Source organism: Leucoraja erinacea, chromosome 20 (assembly GCF_028641065.1).
Source record: "Leucoraja erinacea ecotype New England chromosome 20, Leri_hhj_1, whole genome shotgun sequence".
NCBI lineage: Eukaryota > Metazoa > Chordata > Chondrichthyes > Rajiformes > Rajidae > Leucoraja > Leucoraja erinaceus.
In genome coordinates this window covers 18,387,196-18,408,958 of record NC_073396.1, presented here as the reverse complement: position 1 = coordinate 18,408,958, position 21,763 = coordinate 18,387,196, and the positions used below count along the sequence as shown (strand labels likewise).

General features: G+C 42.2%; 1 protein-coding gene across 1 annotated transcript in view; it reads left to right on the top strand.

The window, feature by feature from the left end:
* Positions 1-21,763, top strand: part of LOC129706864 (netrin-3-like) — a 103,162-nt gene that overhangs the window by 40,546 nt on the left and 40,853 nt on the right. The window contains exon 3 of the mRNA XM_055651452.1: positions 1,027-1,215. Coding sequence (XP_055507427.1) covers positions 1,027-1,215 — 189 coding nt within the window. The remainder of the gene's footprint in view (positions 1-1,026; positions 1,216-21,763) is intronic.

The following is a 21,763-nucleotide window of genomic DNA, read 5'->3' as shown; positions in this document are numbered from 1 at the left end:
TTTTGCCATCCACACTAATCCCATTTGGTTGCATTAAACCTTTATCCTTCTATGGTGGACCTATTTAAGTATCAGTCTAAATGCCTCCCGAGCTCCTTCTCCCTAATAATAGACACTCCTCTGCCCCCTGACTCTTGAATTTCCATTCTTGTGCTGTACATGTACTATGTTCTATGTTCAGGGCATTGATAAAAATTATGAGTATTGTGTAATACATTCTTGAAACCAAGCTTGGAGTAACAGGCATAAGACATTGGTGAGGCCAGACTTGGAGTAATGTGCATAGAACATTACTGGGACCATATTTAGTTTAACATGTACAGGACAGTGGTGAGACCACACTTTGAATAACACAGGCAAGGCAATGATGAGTTCACAAATGTAAATATGTGCACAGGCCATTTGTAAGATCACTTGGACTAAAGTGAACAATTTAACTTATTTAGAAAGGAGGAAATGCAGAGAAGGGTCACTGTGTTAATTCTTGCGATGAAGATGTAGCTGGGAGTAGTACAGCTCCTTGATCCTTCTCCATTTTTAAATACAGTAATGGTTGATCTGACCATTGGTCTCAGCTCCACTTTCTGGCCTAATCCCCGAGATGCTTAATATTCACAAATCTGAAATTCTCAACCTTGTGTACATGTACAATTCCCTAAAAGGGATTTCTGCTGATCCAATACTGGGTCTTGGGCAAAATTCCAATAGTGTTAAGACAGCCTTCCTCATTGTCCACAACACCAGGGAATAAAGTAAGGTGGTAGTGTGGTAGAGCCAGGTCTGTGTTCGTACAAAGTTGTATTGAATGAGGATTCAGTGGGTATTCAGAACAGGTAGATTTTTGGGCATGTCACAGGTGTGAGATGGGGAGGTAAGATACTGGTGTTGTATAATTGTCATTTTAGATCATTGCCCATTTCACATTTCCAAAGTTGGATATCATTGGCCAATTCATACTTTCAGCTGAAGTGCTCGACCATGTAGCTGCCTACTGTCTGTGATACATTTTGTGTTTGTTTCCCTCAGCGTGTAGCTGCAATCTGCATGCTCGACGATGCCGGTTTAACATGGAACTTTATAAGCTCTCCGGCCGAAAGAGCGGCGGCGTTTGCCTAAATTGTCGGCATAATACTGCAGGACGACATTGCCACTACTGTAAGGAAGGATTCTATCGAGACCTCACCAAGGCTATTACTCACCGCAAAGCTTGCAGAGGTATGTGCAAATGTTCCAGTGAAATGGACAATCTAACCACATGGATGTGGAGCAGAATGAAGGGACAGATAGCTTTTAAAGATAAACACAAAACTCAGCAGATCAAGCAGAATTTCTGGAGAAAATGGACTCGAAATGTCAGCTATCCATTTTCTTCAGAGATGCTACCTGACCCGCTGAGTTTCTCCAGCATTTTGTGTCTATCTTTGATATAAACCAGCATCTGTAGTTCCTTGTTATTAAAAATGGCTATTAATATTGATTGGAGAGTGATAAACTGTCACAACTCAGGCAGGCACGAGAACAGTTAGAGGGTGAGCTGGACAGTCACACAAAGGTATTTGTTGAAACAGATTGATAAACCACAGTAAGTTTCCCAATCCTTTAGTGTGGTTTTTAGTTAACTATGATTCAGGCATAATGAACAATGGAAAATTTTGATAGGTCAAGTAGCATCTGTGGAGGAAAACGTAGTACGTCAACATTTTGTGCTAGGTCTTGCATCAGCACATGTTGTTGACCTGCTAAGTTCTTCCAGTGTTCGGTTTGTAGCAGTCTCTTTTGTCTTCTCAAGGTAGACATGTTCTGCAGATTATATTCGATAATAAACAAGTTAGAAGAGTTGAGCATTCTGCTTGCTTATCGTACTCACTGTATGACTCACTATAAAACTCAACATAACAAAACTGTGACAAGTTCTAAACCGTCTGGACGTGGATATTTTAAATAGACATCTAGATCAAGACTGTGGATTATGAAATGTTGCTATTTGTCTGCCAAAAAAGTACAACATTGTTGAAGTAAGTTTTCAACTCGGAATCAGCTGTTCATCACATAGTCGGAAGCACTATTGAAGTTGGGTGTTTGGGGACCTCGCTTTCTTATTCAAACAATTATGGATCTACTTTTGGTTCCACATCCCTCCACTCCCTTCATATTAATATGCCTATCCAAAAGCCTGTTAAATGCCACTATCGTATCTGCCTCAAACACCATCACGGGCAGCACATTCTAGGCACTCGCCACCCTCTGTATTAAAAAAAAAAGGCTCCGCACATCCCCTTTAATTAAGCTCCCTTCGCCTTAAACCAAAGGTTCTGACTGTCTACCCCATTTAACCTCTCATAACTCTATACATCTCTCAGTCCCCCTGCAACCTTTCGTATACCAGAGAAAACAATCCGTGTCTGTCCAACCTCAAAGGTTTCAAAGGTCTTTTATTGTCACATGTACCATTTAAGGTACCGTGATATTCAAATTACCAAATAAATTACTAAAAAAAAAGCAACAAGACACACAACTACATAAAAGTTAACATAAACATCCACCACAGCGGATTCCCCACATTCCTCATTGTGATGGAAGGCAATAAAGTCTAATCTTCCTTCCTTCTTTATTCTCCCGCGGTCGGGGCTGTCAAACCATCCGCAGAGACCATGGGCCTCTGCCATGCCCCAGCAGCAGGCCTGGCTTGCCCTCCGCCAAACCAGTAGCCCCCCTGGAGAGGGAAGCTGCCAATCCTAGCCCCTGTTCATCTCGGTGGACCAGAGAGGAGGGTGGTGGGAGTCAGCGATGGCAGTGGACGTAAGAACAAAAGGACAGTTGAAAGAACGTAGGGGCTTACCTCCCACACCCTCAAGGTCGGCTGCGGTAGGCGACATCAACAAGTTCCATTCTAAGCTACTCGCCCTCTTGAGTGGAAATATATCATTGTTCCATTGGAGTACCTTCACCAGTTGGACTTCAATGTCCATGAGGATGACTCAGCAACATCTTGGGTTGCCATTGCCAGTGACACTCATATACCAAATAAATGAATACGATAAAGATTAGGTGGAGTAAAGATTAATTCAGAATGTTATGTTTATTCCTGCATCATCGAAGACATTATGCCATATCTATGTTGTAATAGCTCAAGTGCAATAACAAATCTGTTCTATGTCTAGATTTAGAGTAGGATCTGATTAAGTTTAGGAAGTGTGTAGGAAAGAACAGATGCTGGTTTAAATTGAAGGTAGACACAAAATGCTGGAGTAATTCAGCGGGACAGGCAGCATCTCTGGAGAGAAGGAATGGGTGATGTTTCGGGTCGAGACCCTTCTTCAGACCTAATTAACTTCTGGTTAAGTTTTGTTTAGTTTAGAGATAAAGAGTAACTGGCCCTTCGGCCCACCGAGTCCACGTCGACCAGCGATCCCCGCATATTAACATTATCCTACACGCACTAGGAACAATTTACATTTATACCAAGCCAATTAGCCGACCAACTTGTACGTCTTTGGAGTGTGGGAGGAAACCAAAGATCTTGGAGAAAACTCACGCAGTTACGGGGAGAACATACAAACTCCGTATAGACAGCACCCGTAGTCGGGATCGAACCCGGGACTCTAGCGCTGTGAAGCAGTAACTCTACCGCTGCGCCACTGTGCCGCGCCATTAATTTAGTTTGTTATAAAATCATAGAATAAGTCATTTTCAGCACAGAAGGAGGTTATTTGGCCAATCATGTTCATGACACCAATAGTATCTGTTACACATTTTGTTGAATATTATTTTGTTATTCCTTTGTTATAAATTTTTATACATAAATAATGAAAGCCTTTATTTTCGTGTCCCAGCCTGTAATTCCCTCCCAAATAATACCCTTCCATCTTCACCCCACAAATTCCTTGTTTCGCCTCCTGCCTTTAGCCTCTCTTGATCTCCTCTCAATGTTAACCAAACGCTGTCAACGTTTGGGGTCAGCACAGGTTGTGCTGGAATTGTCCTTTCCCCAGGTTGCTTGTCACTGTTGGAAATTCTTATTAACCTTCACTGAACTTGTCTGATTAGAACAAAAACATATTCCCATATCTTTTGTGTTAGTGATGTAACCCCAATGAGGTTTTGATATTCTCATTAAATTTTGTGTCTGTTCAAATAAACTGAACGTTTCTTAGACTTCCAACTCAGTATCTTGTTGCCATGTTTTCAAAGGACTTTTCAACATATTTATTTATTTCCTTTACCTTTCATGATCTCTCAAAAATTTGCAACCATATATTTGGATGGATGCATAAAAAACCCTCTTGGAGAAGATGACTTTAAATATCTCCATGTTAACACGAGTTAGTAGTAAACAAGCTTGATGAACTCTGACGTACTCTGACAACTCCTGTAGATACACAGATACCACATTACTGGTAATATTGAGGGAGGTTAGATGTTACATGAGGAAGAGGGCAGAGGAGACTGGGAAGTGAAATGCAGGCTGGAATCTAATCGAGGGGCTCAGGGAGGGGGTCGGGTGTTCTAAGTAGACAAACAGATACCCGGGAGTGAGTTATAGGCTGGAATTTTGGCAGTGCTGTTTATTAGGAAATGCAGTACAGAACAGCCAACATGTTATGAGATCCATTTCATCATTTCCATCTGGCAACATTCCCTCTGTGCCGCAACACATTTTAGACAAACTAAATATTCAAGTCTATGCGAGCAGTTGTGCAAAACTATCAACTTATCTTTGAATCTTAAAAAAGTTGATAGTGGGAGGATGGCTCGTGTGGCAAGGAGTGCCCAAGCAACCACGTTCTTTCTCAGCCACACTCTACGTGATCTGTCACAACAAGGTGATGTTGGTAATAAGCAACGAACGGTATTAAGCAAAGATGAACTTGGGGTAAAAAACCCGATGTCATGTTCCATGCAGCTCTATTCATATCATACTCAAGATGCAATCACGCAACACAGAAAAAAGGCCTTCAGCCCATCCAAGCCAAGCCAACTGTAGCTTTGGGGAATAAAGAAACAGAGGGCAGAGGTTTTTAGATGAGAGGGAGTCGAGCAGCATCTTTTTCACACACAGGGTGGTGGGTGTATGAAACAAGCTGCCAGATGAAGTAGTTGAGGCAGGTACGATGAAAACATTTAAGAGGCATTTGGACAGGTACATGGATCGGAAAGGTTCAGAGGAATATAGGCCAAACGCAGTCAGGTAGGGCTAGTGTAGATGGGATATTTTGGTCGGCATGGGCAAGTTAGAGTGAAGAGCCTGTTTACGTGCTCTGTTAACCACCTTTGTTATCTACAACTCCACAACATTAATGTCATCTGCAAACTTACGAATCAGGCCACCTATATTCTCATTCAACATTTCATTTTCCTACAAACAATAGAAGTTCCAGCACCAGTCTCTGTGGTACACAACTTGTTACAGATTTCCAATCTCTTGTCTCTAAGGAACTTGGAACCTGCCAGATCCCTGTGGCTTAACTTTAAGTCTACCATGACGCACTTTGTCAAATGTCTTACTGGTGTATGTAAGCCTCGTCTACAGCTCAGTCCTCATCATTTCCCTATTCACCTCCTTAAAAGAACTTAGACATAAAAATCACCTTTAATTCATTCTGTAGTGGTTAGACCACTATTGCTATGCGAACCCTCGGCAGTCTGAGGTAGGGTCACGGGATATAGGGGTGTGCCCTAGTGACCTTCCCTCTCTCGCTCTCTCTTACTCTCTCTTCATGAGAGTCTCCTGCCACCTCAACAAGAGGTCAGCCCGAGCCCCAAGGCAACAGCCGCTCAGCGGCAACAATAACTATTATGTGAGAGTGCTGAATCTGCATGTATATCCTACCTACAATGCCTGAATAAAGAAATAATTTATTCACGACGTTTGTGCCTCTACAATTCCATCATTAATGGTGAATTCATCCCCTCGGGGAGCAGGTAAGGTGAATGGAATAGAAGCGTTTTGGGGGAACTTGGATAAACAGACTACAATTCTGTTTACCAGGTGTGTTATATCATATATACCACATTAGCACAGTGAAGGTCTGAGTGGATCACAGCAAACCGCCTGGAGGAGTGAACCTCTCGGGATTGTTGTAGCCTATAGTGGTCGTCAAGAAATGGTGGCTAATGATCTGGACAACAGATGGGGATGACTGGCCTTTGGGTGTCTCTGTACCTTTGTACCTAACTTTGTGTCTCTGCAAAGGGCCTTTCCCACTTTCCCGAGTTACTCACGAATTCTCCCGAGTTTTCCCCTTGATTCAAACTCGGAGAATTACAGTAATAGCCAGCCGTAGGTACTCGGGCCTATTTTGTTTACTCGTGAACATTTTCCAACATGCTGAAAAAAACGTCCCGACTTACCTGATGCCCCAAGTATCAACGGCCGGCATTACGAGCCGCTACGAAATATCTACGGACTATTAAGGCCTCCTATGGACTCGCTACGGACATTCTCCGAGTTTGAATCAAGGGAAAAACGCGGGAGAATTCGTGAGTAATTCGGGAAAGTGGGACATTCCTACAAATATCCAAGATCTTTGCACTGTTCAATTGTTTTTGCATCCAACTCCTTCATTCCAATGAAAGATATGCCTTTAATTGCCTAAGGCCTTGGCTTTGGAAACCCCCCTAACGAAAAGCTCTACACTGGCCTCCTCCTATACTACCAATCCGAACCTCCGTTTTTTGAGTAATCATCTGGTCACGGTCCAGTCTCCAGTTCCCAGCCAGGTGCCAATTGTTGTTTGATTGATCCTGTCAAACATATTGGATGCTATAGTGTAACAAATTATAAAAAGATGTTTGGAAATTTACATAACTTTCATTAGAAATTGTACTTGGATCTTTTTAACACATGATTGTACCTGTCCAGGATGCACACCAGTCCCTGCAGCACCTACTGACCTTCTTGGCTAGACCCAGGAACAGACTGACAAGGAGATCCTCCGACTAACTCATCCTATCACCCCATGTCACCAAAGATTAGGGGTGTGGAGCTGAGATGCACCCAGAATTTGAGGAACAACCTCTTACAATCCAAATTGCCCTGGGCAGCTGCACTGTGCACTTGCTCTTCCATCAATCAGTTTGTCCCTTCGTGCTGTGGCTGAAGCATTTCACTGTGAGTGACAGGGCTCATTGGTCCAAGGGCATGGAACATGGGTCATTTCCTATGCACGTCTAGTTCTGTGCATTAGTTGAACAGTAACGGTGTCAAAGATTACGGGGAGAAGGCAGGAGAATGGGATTGAGGGAAATATAGATCAGCCATGATTGAATTGTGGAGTAGATGTTAGGGCTGAATGGCCTACCTCTGCTCCCATGACATAAACTTATGACATTGTTGTATTTTTGAAGTGTACACTTGGGGCTTCTTCCCCAACAAGACTCGGGGAAAGGACATTCAAGAGAATAAAAATTTTAAAAAGCCCAAACTTGATAGTGAATGCAACCCAAAATCTGGCAGACAAAAGGGATTTACCAGTGAAGATTGTTGCTTCAAGCTTGTAGAACATGCTGTATCTCCAAGGCAAAGTAGTGTACACTTTGTTTAATATTTGGATCGCAGCCTCAGTGACAAACAACACCAAGGGCTGTGCCTCTTGGAATCATGTTTATTTGTAATACTGATTAAAAGGAAAGGCTGACATTTGAGATGGAGAGTTGGAATGGAATTTGTGGAAGGATTCTGGGTTGCAAACATTGATTCTAAAACTGGAACAACATCAAATCCATGGTATTATTTATGGGACTAATTTAAGTGTTTTCTTAAGTCTGTACTTTGTTCATACTTGAAAGTTCTACAATTTCTGTCCAAGAAATGGAGCAAACTAAACACTTCTGACTGACTGCAGGGTAACCTTTGAATCTCTCCTGGAGCTGAGATCCAGGGCAATGTGTGAGGCTGCCTAGACTGAACATACTGCCAACAATCAGCCCCTTCCAAAAAAATGTGCAACAACCCTTCGGTTCATCGTATCATCAGAGTTGTACATTTAACCAAGGTAGTGCCAGGACACAATGAGGAAAGAAACAGAAATGCAAAGGTGGAAAGCACCCCGTGACACCAAGAATGTTAAACATCGGACCCCTAGACACCCGGTATTAGATACCCAGACACCAGACATCCAAGCCCCAGACATCCAGAAACCCAGACATTACTGACCCAGATGCAGATAGTAGAGAATCAGATATGACCCCTGGAAGGTAGATATTAGGGACCCAGGCACCAGACATCTGAGTACCCAGACACTCAGATATTAGAGAAGCAAGCACCAGACGCAACCACCAAACATCCATGTAGAGATCTCAGATGGCCAGATGCCCAACACCATCCATGAAGACACTCAGACATTCAAACAATCAGGCTGCACAGACACCAGACATAAAGCAGACAGATGTCAGACATCCTGGCACGCACAGACAGATGTCAGACATCCAACACACAGGCAGCCTTGCATATACTCTGGGTCTCAGCTCCAGGAGAAATGCAAAGGTTACCTACAATCAGAATTGTTCACTTTGCTACATTCCTTGGACTGAAATTGTAGAACTTTCAAGTAAGAACAAAGTGCACATTCAAGAAAAATTTAAATTGGCCCATAAATAATACTGACGATTTGATGTTGTTCCAGTTTTAGATTCAATGTTTGTAACCTAGATACTCAACATAGGCTACCTGAAAATTAAATACACAGTAGATGGCACAGGGTTGCAACAGTTAGTGCCTCGCCTGTGCTGTCCGTGTGGAGTATGCAGGTTCTCCTGGACATTGTGCAGGTCTCAGCTGCATTTTTCTGTTTCCTTCCACAGCCCCAGGTTCTGCTGGTCTGTTAATTAGCAGCTGTGAACAACCCTTGTGAAGAGTCAAGAGAAAATTCACAAGGGAGTTAATAGGCATGTTAGAGAAAATAAGTTCCAGCAATTAAACCGCAGGAGATGCAACACCTGTCCTTATTCCTCCTCCTTCGACTCCATCCAGGGATCCCGACAATCCTTTCAGGTGAGACAGAGGCTCACATGTACCTCGTCTAACCTTATCTACTGCATCAGTGTTCCCCGATATGAACTCCTATACATCGACGAGACCAAATGTAGACTCGGTGCCCGTTTCACTGAACATTTGCACCTGGTCCACTGAGGCCTACAGGATCTCCCAGTTGCCGACCATTTCAACTCCGCTTCCCGTTCCCATACTGTAGCAATGTTACAACATTTTGAGATTTAAAAAATCAAGTCTGCAATTTATCCCATCGGATAAAGCATTAAAAAAAGTTAATTTGACACCTAATTAACTTTCATATCTTCAGTATTAAAAAAGTTATGGCCATTTTCATACGCGGAAATTAGCATCTTGTTCACTATTGCTTTTCCATTGACTTAACACAACAGCTGTGATCAAGGACAGTCTAAAGCCCATAACTTTCTTAAAAATTTAGAGAACTGAATGAAATTTTCAGTTATTATAGATTGAAGCATTCTGAAACAAATATAACACATCTTACTTGGATAACCTGAATAAAACATATAATTAGTTAGTTACCTAATTGTGGTTAATTACAAAATTGACTGTTGTGACGGAAATAGTATAGGTCCCAGACTGCCTTACAAATTCAAAAATGTGATATTCTCAAGATCAAAACTTTAATATTACTGTATTATATGCTGTAAATCCGTAACATATAGGTAAATAAATTACAATTTCTAGCAATAGACCAAGTCTTTATGGAGAAGAGCAGTTGCTAGCAGGTACATTGGCATATCATAATCAGTAGCTTCTTCCCGGCGGCTGTCACTCTACTCAACAACGTACCTCGGGGACTGCTAATCACCCCCCCCCCCCCCCCCCCCCCCCCCCCGGACACTCCTCCCACAGGAAAAACACTATGTCTGTATATACGCTAATGTGACTATTTATTCAAATCATATGCTATGTCGCTCTTCCAGGGAGATGCTAAATGCATTTCGTTGTCTCTGTACTGTACACTGACAATGACAATTAAAGTTGAATCTGAATTTTAGTCTGAATCATACTCCTCAGATTGTAACTAATAAGCAAGTCTGTACACCTTGCTTTTCCTCAACTTTTCATTTTGGCTTTGTAAACTACACGTTTTTGCTCTTCAAACCACGCATGACATGCCTTTCTGTCCACTACTTTCCCATTAAGAATGTCCTGTAGATTCCATTACTTAAGAAAAGGATATTTTTTTAAAATAGACTAAGTATCCAAATAACAAACTAATCCCATTCACACAAGAAATTCACAATATAACATGATTTTTAAATCTCACTGTCATGAATTTATATGCCAGATGGAAGGAATTTAATGTTTAATTCCCATAAATTAATCTAGAAACATCAACTCAATATAATCAAAATTATTATATTTTTGCACAATATATGGGACTAAAACTGATATTTAGTATAAAAATATTGACTATGGATAGCCAATTACACAAAATATAGACAATTTAAATGCTCTTATGACATGATTGTCCAAAAAAAAGCATTTAAATCATCTTGCGAGTGGGTTTTTCTGGAACGCGATCGATTGGAACGTTGCATTTGCCGTGAATTTGAACCCCATATCGGCAGGAAAAACACTGCCATTTTGTATGGGGCCCAAATCACATTTTCGCATCGTAAAATTAGTTTAAAGCCATCACAAGAAGCAAGGTTATATGTAAAATAGACGACTTACCCTTTGTTTTGTCCCGTTCTTGCGATCCGTCATGTTGTAGGCGTTGAGGGCGTTAGAAGTAGTTATTTATTTTGATGTAATTATTAAATTGTCTCACGATTTTAAAAAAAAATCGGGAACGGAAGTCGGATCGATTATTCTTCAGCAGCTAGCAGCCTGAGGAAATCCGCCTCCGACAGGCAGGTGAAAACGCCATTTTCCCCCCCCCCCCCCCCCCCCCCTCAAAGGCGCCAAAGTCGCGCGCACAGCCAGTGGCAGAACTGCAGCGCCGCTGAAAGGAAGTTTTGTAGCATCGCTACATACTGATCTTTCTGTCCTGGGAAGTCTCCATTGTCAGAGTGAGGCCACAGACAAATCGGAGGACCAGCACCTCATATTTTGTTTGGGTAGCTTACAACCCAGTGGTATGAACATTGAATTATCTTATTTTAAGTAACTTCTACCTTCACTCCCATCCCCCCTTTGCTCCCTTCCTCCACCCTAGTCATTTAACCAGTTCCACAGTTCACTACATTGTATCCCTCTTGATTGTTCCCGATGTTGGGGAAGTCCAGAACAAGGGGTCACAGTTTAAGGATAAGGGGGAAATCTTTTAGGACCGAGATGAGGAAAACTTTTTTCACACAGAGAGTGGTGAATCTCTGGAATTCTCTGCCACAGAAGGTAGTTGAGGCCAGTTCATTGGCTATATTTAAGACTGAGTTAGATGTGGCCCTTGTGGCTAAAGGGATCAGGGGATATGGAGAGAAGGCAGGTACAGGATACTGAGTTGGATGATCAGCCATGATCATATTGAATGGCGGTGCAGGCTCGAAGGACCGAATGGCCTACTCCTGCACCTATTTTCTATGTTTCTATGACACCTTCCCGAGCCAACAATGGACCTACCAGTGCACACCCTGCCCGCGGTCATTTGTGGCTGGCCCTGATTGGTTCTGGTCTTTCCAGCTATCACCCCAGGTGTGAGGCATTGCACTTAACAAAGCCAAATTTAAGAAGCAAGTATTTAGCAAATGGCAGGTCCCTAAGCTGCATTGATGTACATAGGGATCTTAGGATGCATGTCCATAGCTCCCTGAAAATGACCATACAAGTTGATAGAGTGGTATGGTTGGCATATAGCGTGATTGACTTTAACGGTTGGGGCATTCAGTTTATGTCAGGAAATTATGTTGCAGCTTTATAAAATTAGTTAGACCACATCTGGTGTAATGCGTACAGTCCTGATCGTCCCATTCCGGGAAGGATGTGGAAGCTTTGGAGAGGGTGCAGAAGAGGTTAACCAGAATGTTGCCAAGATTATAGAGTATTACTTGTAAGGAAAATTTGGACCAACGTGGATTATTTTCTCTGAAACATCGAAGGTTGAGATGAGATTTGATAGAAGTATATAAAATGATGAGTGGTACATATATGGTAGTCAATCTTTTGCCAGGGTGAAAATATCAAATGCTAAAGAGATCAAGTTTAAGATGAAAGGTGGATTTAAAGGAGATTTATAAGGCAGGTTTGTTTTTAACGCAGATATTGCTGTGTGCCTGGAATCCACTGCCAAGGGTGGTGGTGGAAGCTGACATGATAGTGATGTTTCCAAGGCATTTGAAAAGGCACATGAACAGTCGTGGCATAGAAGGAAGGATACATACCATGTGCAGATGGATAAAATTAGTTTAAATATGGTCAGCACAGACAATGTGGACTGAATGGCATGTTTCTGTGCTGTATTATTCGATATTCTATTTCTACATATAGACCTTGCCATGATTCTAGAACACCGCAAAATTGAGTAAATGGAACAAAACTGTATGGTGCACGTGAGATCACCATTACTGCATCCTTGCTTCATCTTGTGTCCATCAAGTAAGCATGCATTTAATACACATGCGTACTTGATAGACAGCATGGACAGAGTTGGCCAAAGGACCTGCAGATTGGGTATATGACTCCATGACAGTTACGTCCACACGATTTTCTTCATCGACCTTGTCTATTAACCCATCAGAAATGTTCATCCAGTTTCGTTGACCATAATCTGCCTTCAACAAGTCAGTGCATGCTCTCCTTTATAATTCTCCTTTACCATTGTCATTCAATCTTTACCTTTTGGAATCAGGCATGGGGAAGTAGGTGTCACATCTTCTGCTACAGCTGCTATATTCAGCTCCCAGTCAGAGTCGAGCAACTTGAGATAGGCATGAACTCAACAGGGAGCAAGCCAGTGTTCAACTTACTGCCAGTTCAGTTCCGTTCAAACTGAGATTGTGAATGACATAATGAGCTATGGTGGAAGCATGCACTTCCTACATTTGGTCATTTATTGCTACATTCAATGAATCCAGGTGACTACCACTAGCTGAGGTAATTGTGCAAGATATACTGAATCATTCACAATCCAAGGCAGTCTAATGCATTCAAATCAGGTGACAACTCCATGATCCTGGAATATAATTACCATGGAAATCAAGGGGTATTGCTTTAGTGTAGCATCACCATGATCTTATTGAATGGTGGAATAGGCAAATGGGACCAAATTACTTTCTCTAACTTTTATTCCTGATTGTGGATCTAGGGCAAACATAAGATTGCCCCTCTTGCCACTCCACCCATCTCCTGGTCCAAGCTTGGTCAAAATTTGAATTGTCTGAATGTTTGTCCACCTTTAATGGATAGTTGAATGCGACATTGCATATTGTACGCTCAATGATGCCCATCCATGAGACAATTCCCAGTCCTATTGGTTTAGATTTCAGATGGGTGACCAGAGACATTATCTGTCTCACAGATAGAACCTAATGTCCAGGATATAGCACACGCTCTGTCACAAGCTTTGCAGCAGATGGAGCTAAACCCAGACGGAAATGATATCTTTGTGTTGACGTTAGAGGCCAAGTGAAATTGGAGGATAAACACTTTCCAAAGTGTCTGACAAGCCTGGAACAGCAGGCCAGCCGTGGCAAGGGCTCTGTGATGTCATCTGTTCTAAAATATTTATGCTGCGGAGCAATCTTGCCGTTTTGTTCAAGATCTGAAAGTATTCCCGGCAGAGTGAGGCAAAACTCTCACTGATACAGTGATAATTTATCTTTAATATGGAGCAGCTGTGATTGCAGGAATGGCAGCTTTTCAGCTGAGGCCGAGACACAGCTCTCTGAAAAAGCAATCCATCTGTCCACACTGCTAGCTTTAACTGAGAACCATTCCTGCTTATAGTATTATATGCGAATAAGTGGTTGCAGCATCCACTCTCCCAGCTCATCAGCCACATCAGTAAGCACAGCCAATCAAGTGAAACTGCAGGAATTCAAAGCATAGCTACAAACACGTTCGATTAAACAATCATGGTCGATCATTCGGTGATATTTTTGTAGAAAGAGCAAAACTTTGGAAATTTTGTTGGAGATGAAATGGATAAAATTTGCATCGGGGAAGAATGAACAGGAGTGTTGGGGCAGGGCATTAAATATGTGACCCAAACTCATTCTCAGAGCATGGCAGGCTTCCTTTCCATGTGCAGACCTGTATCAAATATTGACAAGGAACAGGGGCAAAGAACAGTGAGATAAGATTTACAGCACACAGAAGCTGTAGTGTGTACCACAGAATATGGGCAGCTGTTGTTAAGCTGACAACATCTCCCATACCCACAGTCTGTACTACCAAGGACAAGGATTTTGGGTGCATGGGAACGTCTCCATCTGCATGTTTTCCTCAGAAACGCACACAGTATAATTGTTCCTTCCACATCACTAGGGGCATTTTCCTAATAGCACTGTGGCATCATCTTCACCACGAGGACTGAAGCCATTCAAGAAAGCAGGTCACTCCGACCTTATCAAGAGCAATTAGTGGCAGGTAATAAATCCTGGCCAGTATCTAAATCCTGGAAGACTAATAAATAAATGAAAATTATGTAATTTTTTTAACGTTTCTAATGTTGATATCTCAGCCTCTCCTGTTGAACTTTGAAGTTTTCATGGTCTTCAGGTTCACTGTTACTTTGACAATATTGTAAGCCATTTATTTTTATCTAATGTTTTCTTTGACTTTGTGTGCTCACCATAGCCTTCTGGGGCAAGAAGTTCCAAAATGTCAAACCTTTGAGAGGAAATAGACTTTATCGTCATAGTTTTAAATGGGCATCTCTTACTTGTGAGACCATGGCCTCTGGTCCCAAACTCTCTCAGTATTTACCCAGTCAAGCTCTCTTTGAATCTGATATTTGTTAAAAGATCACCTCCCATTTTTCTAAACAACTTTCTGAGGAAGCTCCGCTCGCTCTCTTCAACGCCTGCAGAAAGATGCTGCAGATGTTTTATCAATCGATGGTGGCCAGTGCCATCTACTTCACTGTCGTGTGCTGGGGGAGGCAAGATGAAGGCCACGGACGGCAACAGTAATAACAAGCTCATCAGAAAGGCTCCTAAACTGCAGAGTATCTCGGACAATACGGCTCACCCCCTCCATGACACACTGGTCAATCATGACACACTGGTCAACCTGAGCAGCACCTTCAGCAACAGATTGGTTCCACCAAAAAACAGCACACAATGCCACAGGAGATCCTTTTTACCTGTGGCTATCAAACTGTACAACTCCTCGCCCTTCTGTCATGGATTAGACCGACTCCCCAATCTTTGCATATCCCCAATCCTGGACTTTCCACTCGTCACTTTACATGTTACATGTATCTTGTTATGTATTATGACTGTTGGCAGACCAATTTCCCTCCTGGGATAAATAACGTTCTATCATATTGTATCGTATGAGATCACAGATCAGAATCAACCTGTTCAGCCTTTCCTCAAACGATTATCCTCTCTTACGCAGGATCATCTCAGTGTACATATCCTGAACTATTTCCAGTGATAATATATCTTGTCTTAAGGGAAAAACTGAATGTAACACTCTCGATGTGGTATCACTTGTGCCGTGTACATTTATGGTATTGGTTTATTATTGTTATGTGCACTGAGATACAGTGAAAAGCGTTTGTTTTCCTACTATCTAATTAAATCAGAAAATACTATGCGTGAATCCAATCAAACCACAACAGGTAGTGTAAAGAGAAAAATACCAAAATGCTGCATAATAGTTTTACAATTCCAGAAAGTCCAGTGTCCACAATGAGGTTGATTGGGGAAGATTGGGACTACACCCTATCTTGTTGGAGCTCTGCTCATAGAAGCAAAGATGATGATAGAGCTAGGAAGTGAATGATTATCATAGTGAATGGTGGCACATGCTATGAACGTGAATGACCTCCTCTGCCCCATTTCTTCAGATTTCATAGTTTTAACTGGGAACTAGACTATCAACCACAAAACCAACAACAAACGTACAAACAAAATGGAAGTAGGCAGTGTTAGTGATAGCATATACATAAAACACATAATATAGAACAGTGCAGGAATAGGCACTTCAACCCACCATATCTGTACTGCACATGCCGCTAATCTAACCTAGGCCTTCCATGTGCACATGGTCCGTACATGGTCTTTCTTCCCTGTTTATTCATGCGACTGATCGTTGCTATCATATCTGCTTCTACTATCTCCCATGGCTGTGTGTACCAAGCATGTACTACTTTTAGATAAAACAAAATTTTCCTCGCACATCTGCTTTACATTTTTTCCCTCTCATCTTAAAGCTATGCTCTCTAATATTTTACATTTGCAACGGAAAATGACTCTCGTAACTTTATAAATGTGACCAATTCTCCGCTCAACCTCCGAAGCTCCAGAGTAAATAATCCAAGTTTGTCTAACCTCTCCATTTAGCTAAAACACTCTAGTCCAGCCAGCAATCTGGAAAACCTCCTGCAACTCTAAAGCCGACACATCCTTCTTGTAAAAGGGTGCCCAGAACTGCACACAATAATCTAAATGTGGCCTCACCAAGGTTTTATAAAGCTGCAAAGTAATTTTCTGCCTTTTGCACTCATTGCCCTGACCAATGAAGGAAAGCACACTGTATGCCTTCTTTATCATCCTATCCATTTGTGTTACCCCTTTCAGGGTGCTATGAACTTTTGCCCTGAAATCCTTCTGTACATCAGTGCTTCTAAGGGTCCTATTGTTTATATATGTTTTCCTCTTGCATTTGACATCACATTCTCACGTGGTAAATTAGCCACCCTGCAAAACTGCAGGTTACAAACCTCCAGTCAGAAAAGCATCCATCTACTGCCACCCTCTTTTTCCTGTGACAAAATTAATTTTAGGTCCAATTTACTAACTCATCATGCATTCCATTTGACTTAATCTTGTGGTCAATCTGCCAGGAGAGATCTTGTTCATTAATGATGTGAAGCTCATTTCAGGATAGAATATATTACCAAGTTTGTGAACAGTCCAGTTTAGTTTTAGACAGTAGCCAGGGTAAAGTAGCTTGTAATGGTGACAGCAAAGAAGCCTGCTAACCACTACCAACCGCTGTGCCATTCACCCACTTCTTACCTGTGAAGCCCTACTCACCAATTCCTGTTGCATCACAAGCCACTTTACCTGGCCAGCAGCTCCGAGTATTACGATGGGTGTGACTAAATGTAATTTGCCAATATTACCATGTCAAAAGGGAGAATGTTTGAAAAGAAATGAGAATTTATGTATTTAATGCCCATAAAATCTAAATTAAAGCAATCTGGTTGGCCATGAAATAAGTTTTCGACGGTCATTTAATCGTGCACTCATCTGGAAAAGTGTTGTGAATTGTTCCTGCCCACACACTGTGGTTCTATGCTAGAGCTGGTTACCCTAATCCTGCTGTTTCCCTCAGTGCCTTCGATCTGCAGCAGTCTGCAAGTTGCTTTGAAATTCTGTTCAAAGGCAGTCTCATGTTGTTAATCATCCAACTGTGAGGTCATGTGCTCGTCAATGCAATGCACATATTTAGAAAGATAAAAGGATTGCCAGAGGTCTATGGAAAGTCATCAGCTGGCAAAGATGTTGGTAAAACATCTGTTAGGAGATGTGTACCTGTCACAGAAGATAGATGGCTCCAATGCCAGTCTCCATGCTTCACCCGTGGGTTAAAACAAAAGTTTTATTTGGCCAAACACCATAGTTTTGCAATTAGTTAACATTCTCTGTGGAATCTGACATCAATTTATGAATGTGATGATTTGTTTCAGCTATAATCTTAAAAGTCTCAGTATATCTCTCTGATAATAATGTTTTTTCCCTCAATGGTGAGATGGAGACAGGGCTTCGGACTAATGAATTCCCCATCAGTATCGTAGATATCCTTTCCAGAGATATCCATGTGATTTGCAGGTATAAGTTCCTATTTTCCAAAGGAATTTATACTAACGTGAGGTGAATATTTAGATTGAGTCCACTGGTGTTCAGAGCATCATTTAGTGAGTTGATACGTTTCAGATGGATTCATACATTTGGTTAAAAAAAGAGGGAAGCAGATGCACATAATGCATGCAGTAATGTACACACTGCACACAACGTACCTTACATCATATGCAGAAGATAGACACAAAATGCTGGAGAAACTCAGCGGGACAGGCAGCATCTCTGGAGAGAAGGAATGGGTGACATTTCGGGTCAAGGGTCGAGGCATTTTGTGTCTATCTTCAGTTTAAACAAGCATCTGCTGTTCCTACACATTACAGCATATGCATGTTCACAGTCCACATACCCAGAAGTTGGCAAGTGAAACGAAAGAAACCCCTTTTTTTGTAAGGGCATAAAGAGTGAGAGGATAACTAAGGAGAGAGGAGAACCATTTTGAGTGCAAATAGAGAACACACGAGTAAGAAGCAGAGGATGTGGTAATGTAAGGATGTGGAGACTGGAGAGGATGCAGAAGAGGTCAACCAGGATGTTGCCCAGGATTAGGGAATAATACAAAGGTAGACAAAAATGCTGGGGAAACTCAGCTGGTGCGACAGCATCTATGGAGCGAAGGAAATAGGCAACGTTTCGGGCCCTTCTTCAGACTGATGCGCGGTTGGGGGAGGGACGAAAAAAGGAAGAGGAGGAGCCAGAGGCCTGAGGGAGAGCTGAGAAGGGGACGAGACAGCAAGGGCTACCGGAAATTGGAGAATTCAATGTTCAGGCCACTGGGGTGCAGACTGCCCAAGGGGAATATGAGGCGCTGCTCCTCCAATTTCCGGTGGTGCTCACTCTGGCAATGGAGGAGGCCCAGGACAGAAAGGACATAATACTATAAGGACAGGGACGACCTGGTAGAAATATATAAAATGATGAGAGGTATCATTCTATCCCCTGCTTGTTCATATTTCTGATTAAATATCTCTTCAAAGCCCCTATGTACCTGCTTCTACTGCCTCCCCTGGCAGCAGGTTCATGGCACCCACCACTCTGTATACAAAAACTTGCATTGCACATCTCTTTAAAGTACAGAGGGATTTAAGTTCTCGCACAAAAAACACAAAAACATTATCCCGTTATTGCAGCAAGTAATCAAGAATGCAAATTATATGTTGACCTTCATTGCTGAGAGCTTGACGTTTAAAAAGAGAAATATTGTTAATATTGTACAGAATGAATATGTCCATTCCTTATTGCCAAAGAATACAGCTCTGGAGAGCTTGTGATGGGAAATCCCTCTCATCCCAAGAATTAGTCTGGTGCATCTGGTGCATGGATGATCTCTAACGCTACTGCATTCTTTACCTAATAAGGGGAACAGAACTGTGCATGTGGTCTCACTGACATACTGTACTGTTGCTTTGCGGAGCAAGGGAGGAGATAGCTAGAGTTCTATCGGAGGTATTTACATCCTCAGCTAAAGCACAAGGGATCCAATGGCTAATTGGCCAAAATTGGCTTGCTGATGGGCCAAGTGTAGTGATGAAAGTAGACACAAAATGCTGGAGTAACTCAGTGGGACAGGAAGCATCTCTGGAAGGAAGGAATGGGTGACGTTTCGGGTCAGTGATGAAAGGACGCTTTTTGAATGGAGATCTGAAACCAATGGTATTCTGCAGGGATCACTGCCAGGTCCTGTTTGTGGTACATTTTAATGACTTGGATGGGATTGCAGGCAATATAATTAACAGCGTGACAGATGAGACAAATATGGTGCTGTTGTACATAACAAGGAAGATTGTCTCAGGCTACTACAAGATACAGATCGGAATGGAAAGCATGGCAGAGTCTTTGATGAGAGAGTGTTCAGGGCGGTGTGGGTCTTTGATGATATCAGCTGCCTTTTTGAGGTAGTACCTTCTGTAGATGGTGGGGAGGTCAGTACCCATGATAGACCAGGCAATGTCTATCACTCCAGCCTCCTTCATTCCTGGGCATCCATGCTACCGAACCAGGCAGAGATGCAATCAGTCAGTATGCTCTCTACCGTACTGCTGAAGAAGTTTAATAGAGTATTTGGTGACCTACAAAATCTCCTCAATCTTTTCAGGAAGTAGAGGCGTTGATGAGCTTCTTTCATGATTGCATCAATGTGCTGGATCCAAGCAGATCTTCAGAAATGTGCATGCCCAGGAATTTGAAGCTGTTGGCTTTATCCACCGCTGTTCCGTCAATTAAGATAAGACCATATCGTGGACCACCTGTAAGATGAATGTTCAGACTCTAGCGAGGATTTTATCAGTAGTTAAGAGTAAAGGGATTCCTCTGTGATTATCACAGACTTGTATAGGTGAGTAACTGAGGTGTCCTTGAAGTTCTGGGGTGTGTTTTCCTTGTTCTGTAGCACCTGAAATAGCTGTCAGTTTCTCAATCAACAGTCACCCCTACTTCTTTGAAGATTTCTGCTTGTCGAGCATCTGCTCTTGGAGCTTTACTACATGATATTTGTGGCAATGACTTTTGAACTTTTGACAGGCTGAGGGTTCAGCAAGAGCAAGTTTTTTTTGCAGTGGTGACATGCGATCTATAGCTTCATCGTTAATTATAGATGGTCTGTTTATGACAGTGTTAAAATATAAATCCCTTCTCTCAAAGATCTCCTTTTCAGTGCTGAGTTTCCAGTCCATGTGCACCCAGCAGGCATAAACTACTAGAAGATGACACATGTACAGATTTTGGAAAAGCATAGAAATGTTTAAAGTCTTTCTGATCAGCATCCTTCTGTATTTCATCTGCCTTCTTATTGAGCCACAGATCTGGCATATTGTGGAGCTTTTTTTTGGACTCCTGCCATTGTTGGAAAAGGCATCCTTTTTAGAACTGGATGTCGGTTTGCTGTGGTATGTTCTGTGAAGTTTGTGCTTCTTGCCAAACAGAGACTTAATTTCCTCATCATTTTCAATGAATTGGTTGTTTGTTTCCATATCTTTAGTCCAAGCTTTCCACAGGCAGTTATGTAGATGGTGTCTCTGAGTAGCACCCAGCCATCCTCCAATCGTTAAATTAAGGTTCGGATTAACCAGCTGGTCTTCAAGCTCTGCTGCAAATTTGGTTTCACTGCAACATCCTCGAGCTTGTGTACACTGAGTTGTTTCAGACTTATGCCCTGGCGTTGCCTCTTAGTGTGGATGCAGAGACTGAGCTTGGAGATAATGGGCCTGTGATCTGTCTGGCACTGCACCATACATGGGCTTGGTCACTCTCACGACTTCCTGTGCAATGCTCCTGACAATAAGACAGTTAATTAGCTGTCAATGCTCAAAGTACGGAAGCATTCAAGAAGTGTTATGATGATTTGGTTGACAAAAGATGGTATTGACTATGATTAGGTCATGTGTGTTGAACAATCTGAGTTGCAGCAGGCTATTACTGTTACACTTTCCAACTGTTTTTCGCCAGTGGTTCCCTTCCAGGCCTGGTAGTCTGTTCCAGCTCTTGCATTGAAGAATCCAAGAATTAGGAGTTTCTCTGACCTAGTTACATCAGTGACCCCTGAGTCCAGATCTTCACAGAACCATTTAAGCACTGACCAGAGAAGAATTGTGTTCATGCTTCAATGGGAGTTACAGAGCCATGAGCCCATCATTAATTCCATTTTACTGCGAAGAAGTTTAGTCTTGATGGCAAAGCTCACGCCTGCCTCTACTCTCCTAACTACTATGACTTCTCCAGATGAATGTAGACCCATTCCCACTCTGTCGGTCACCTCAAATCTGTCAGCTTTAAT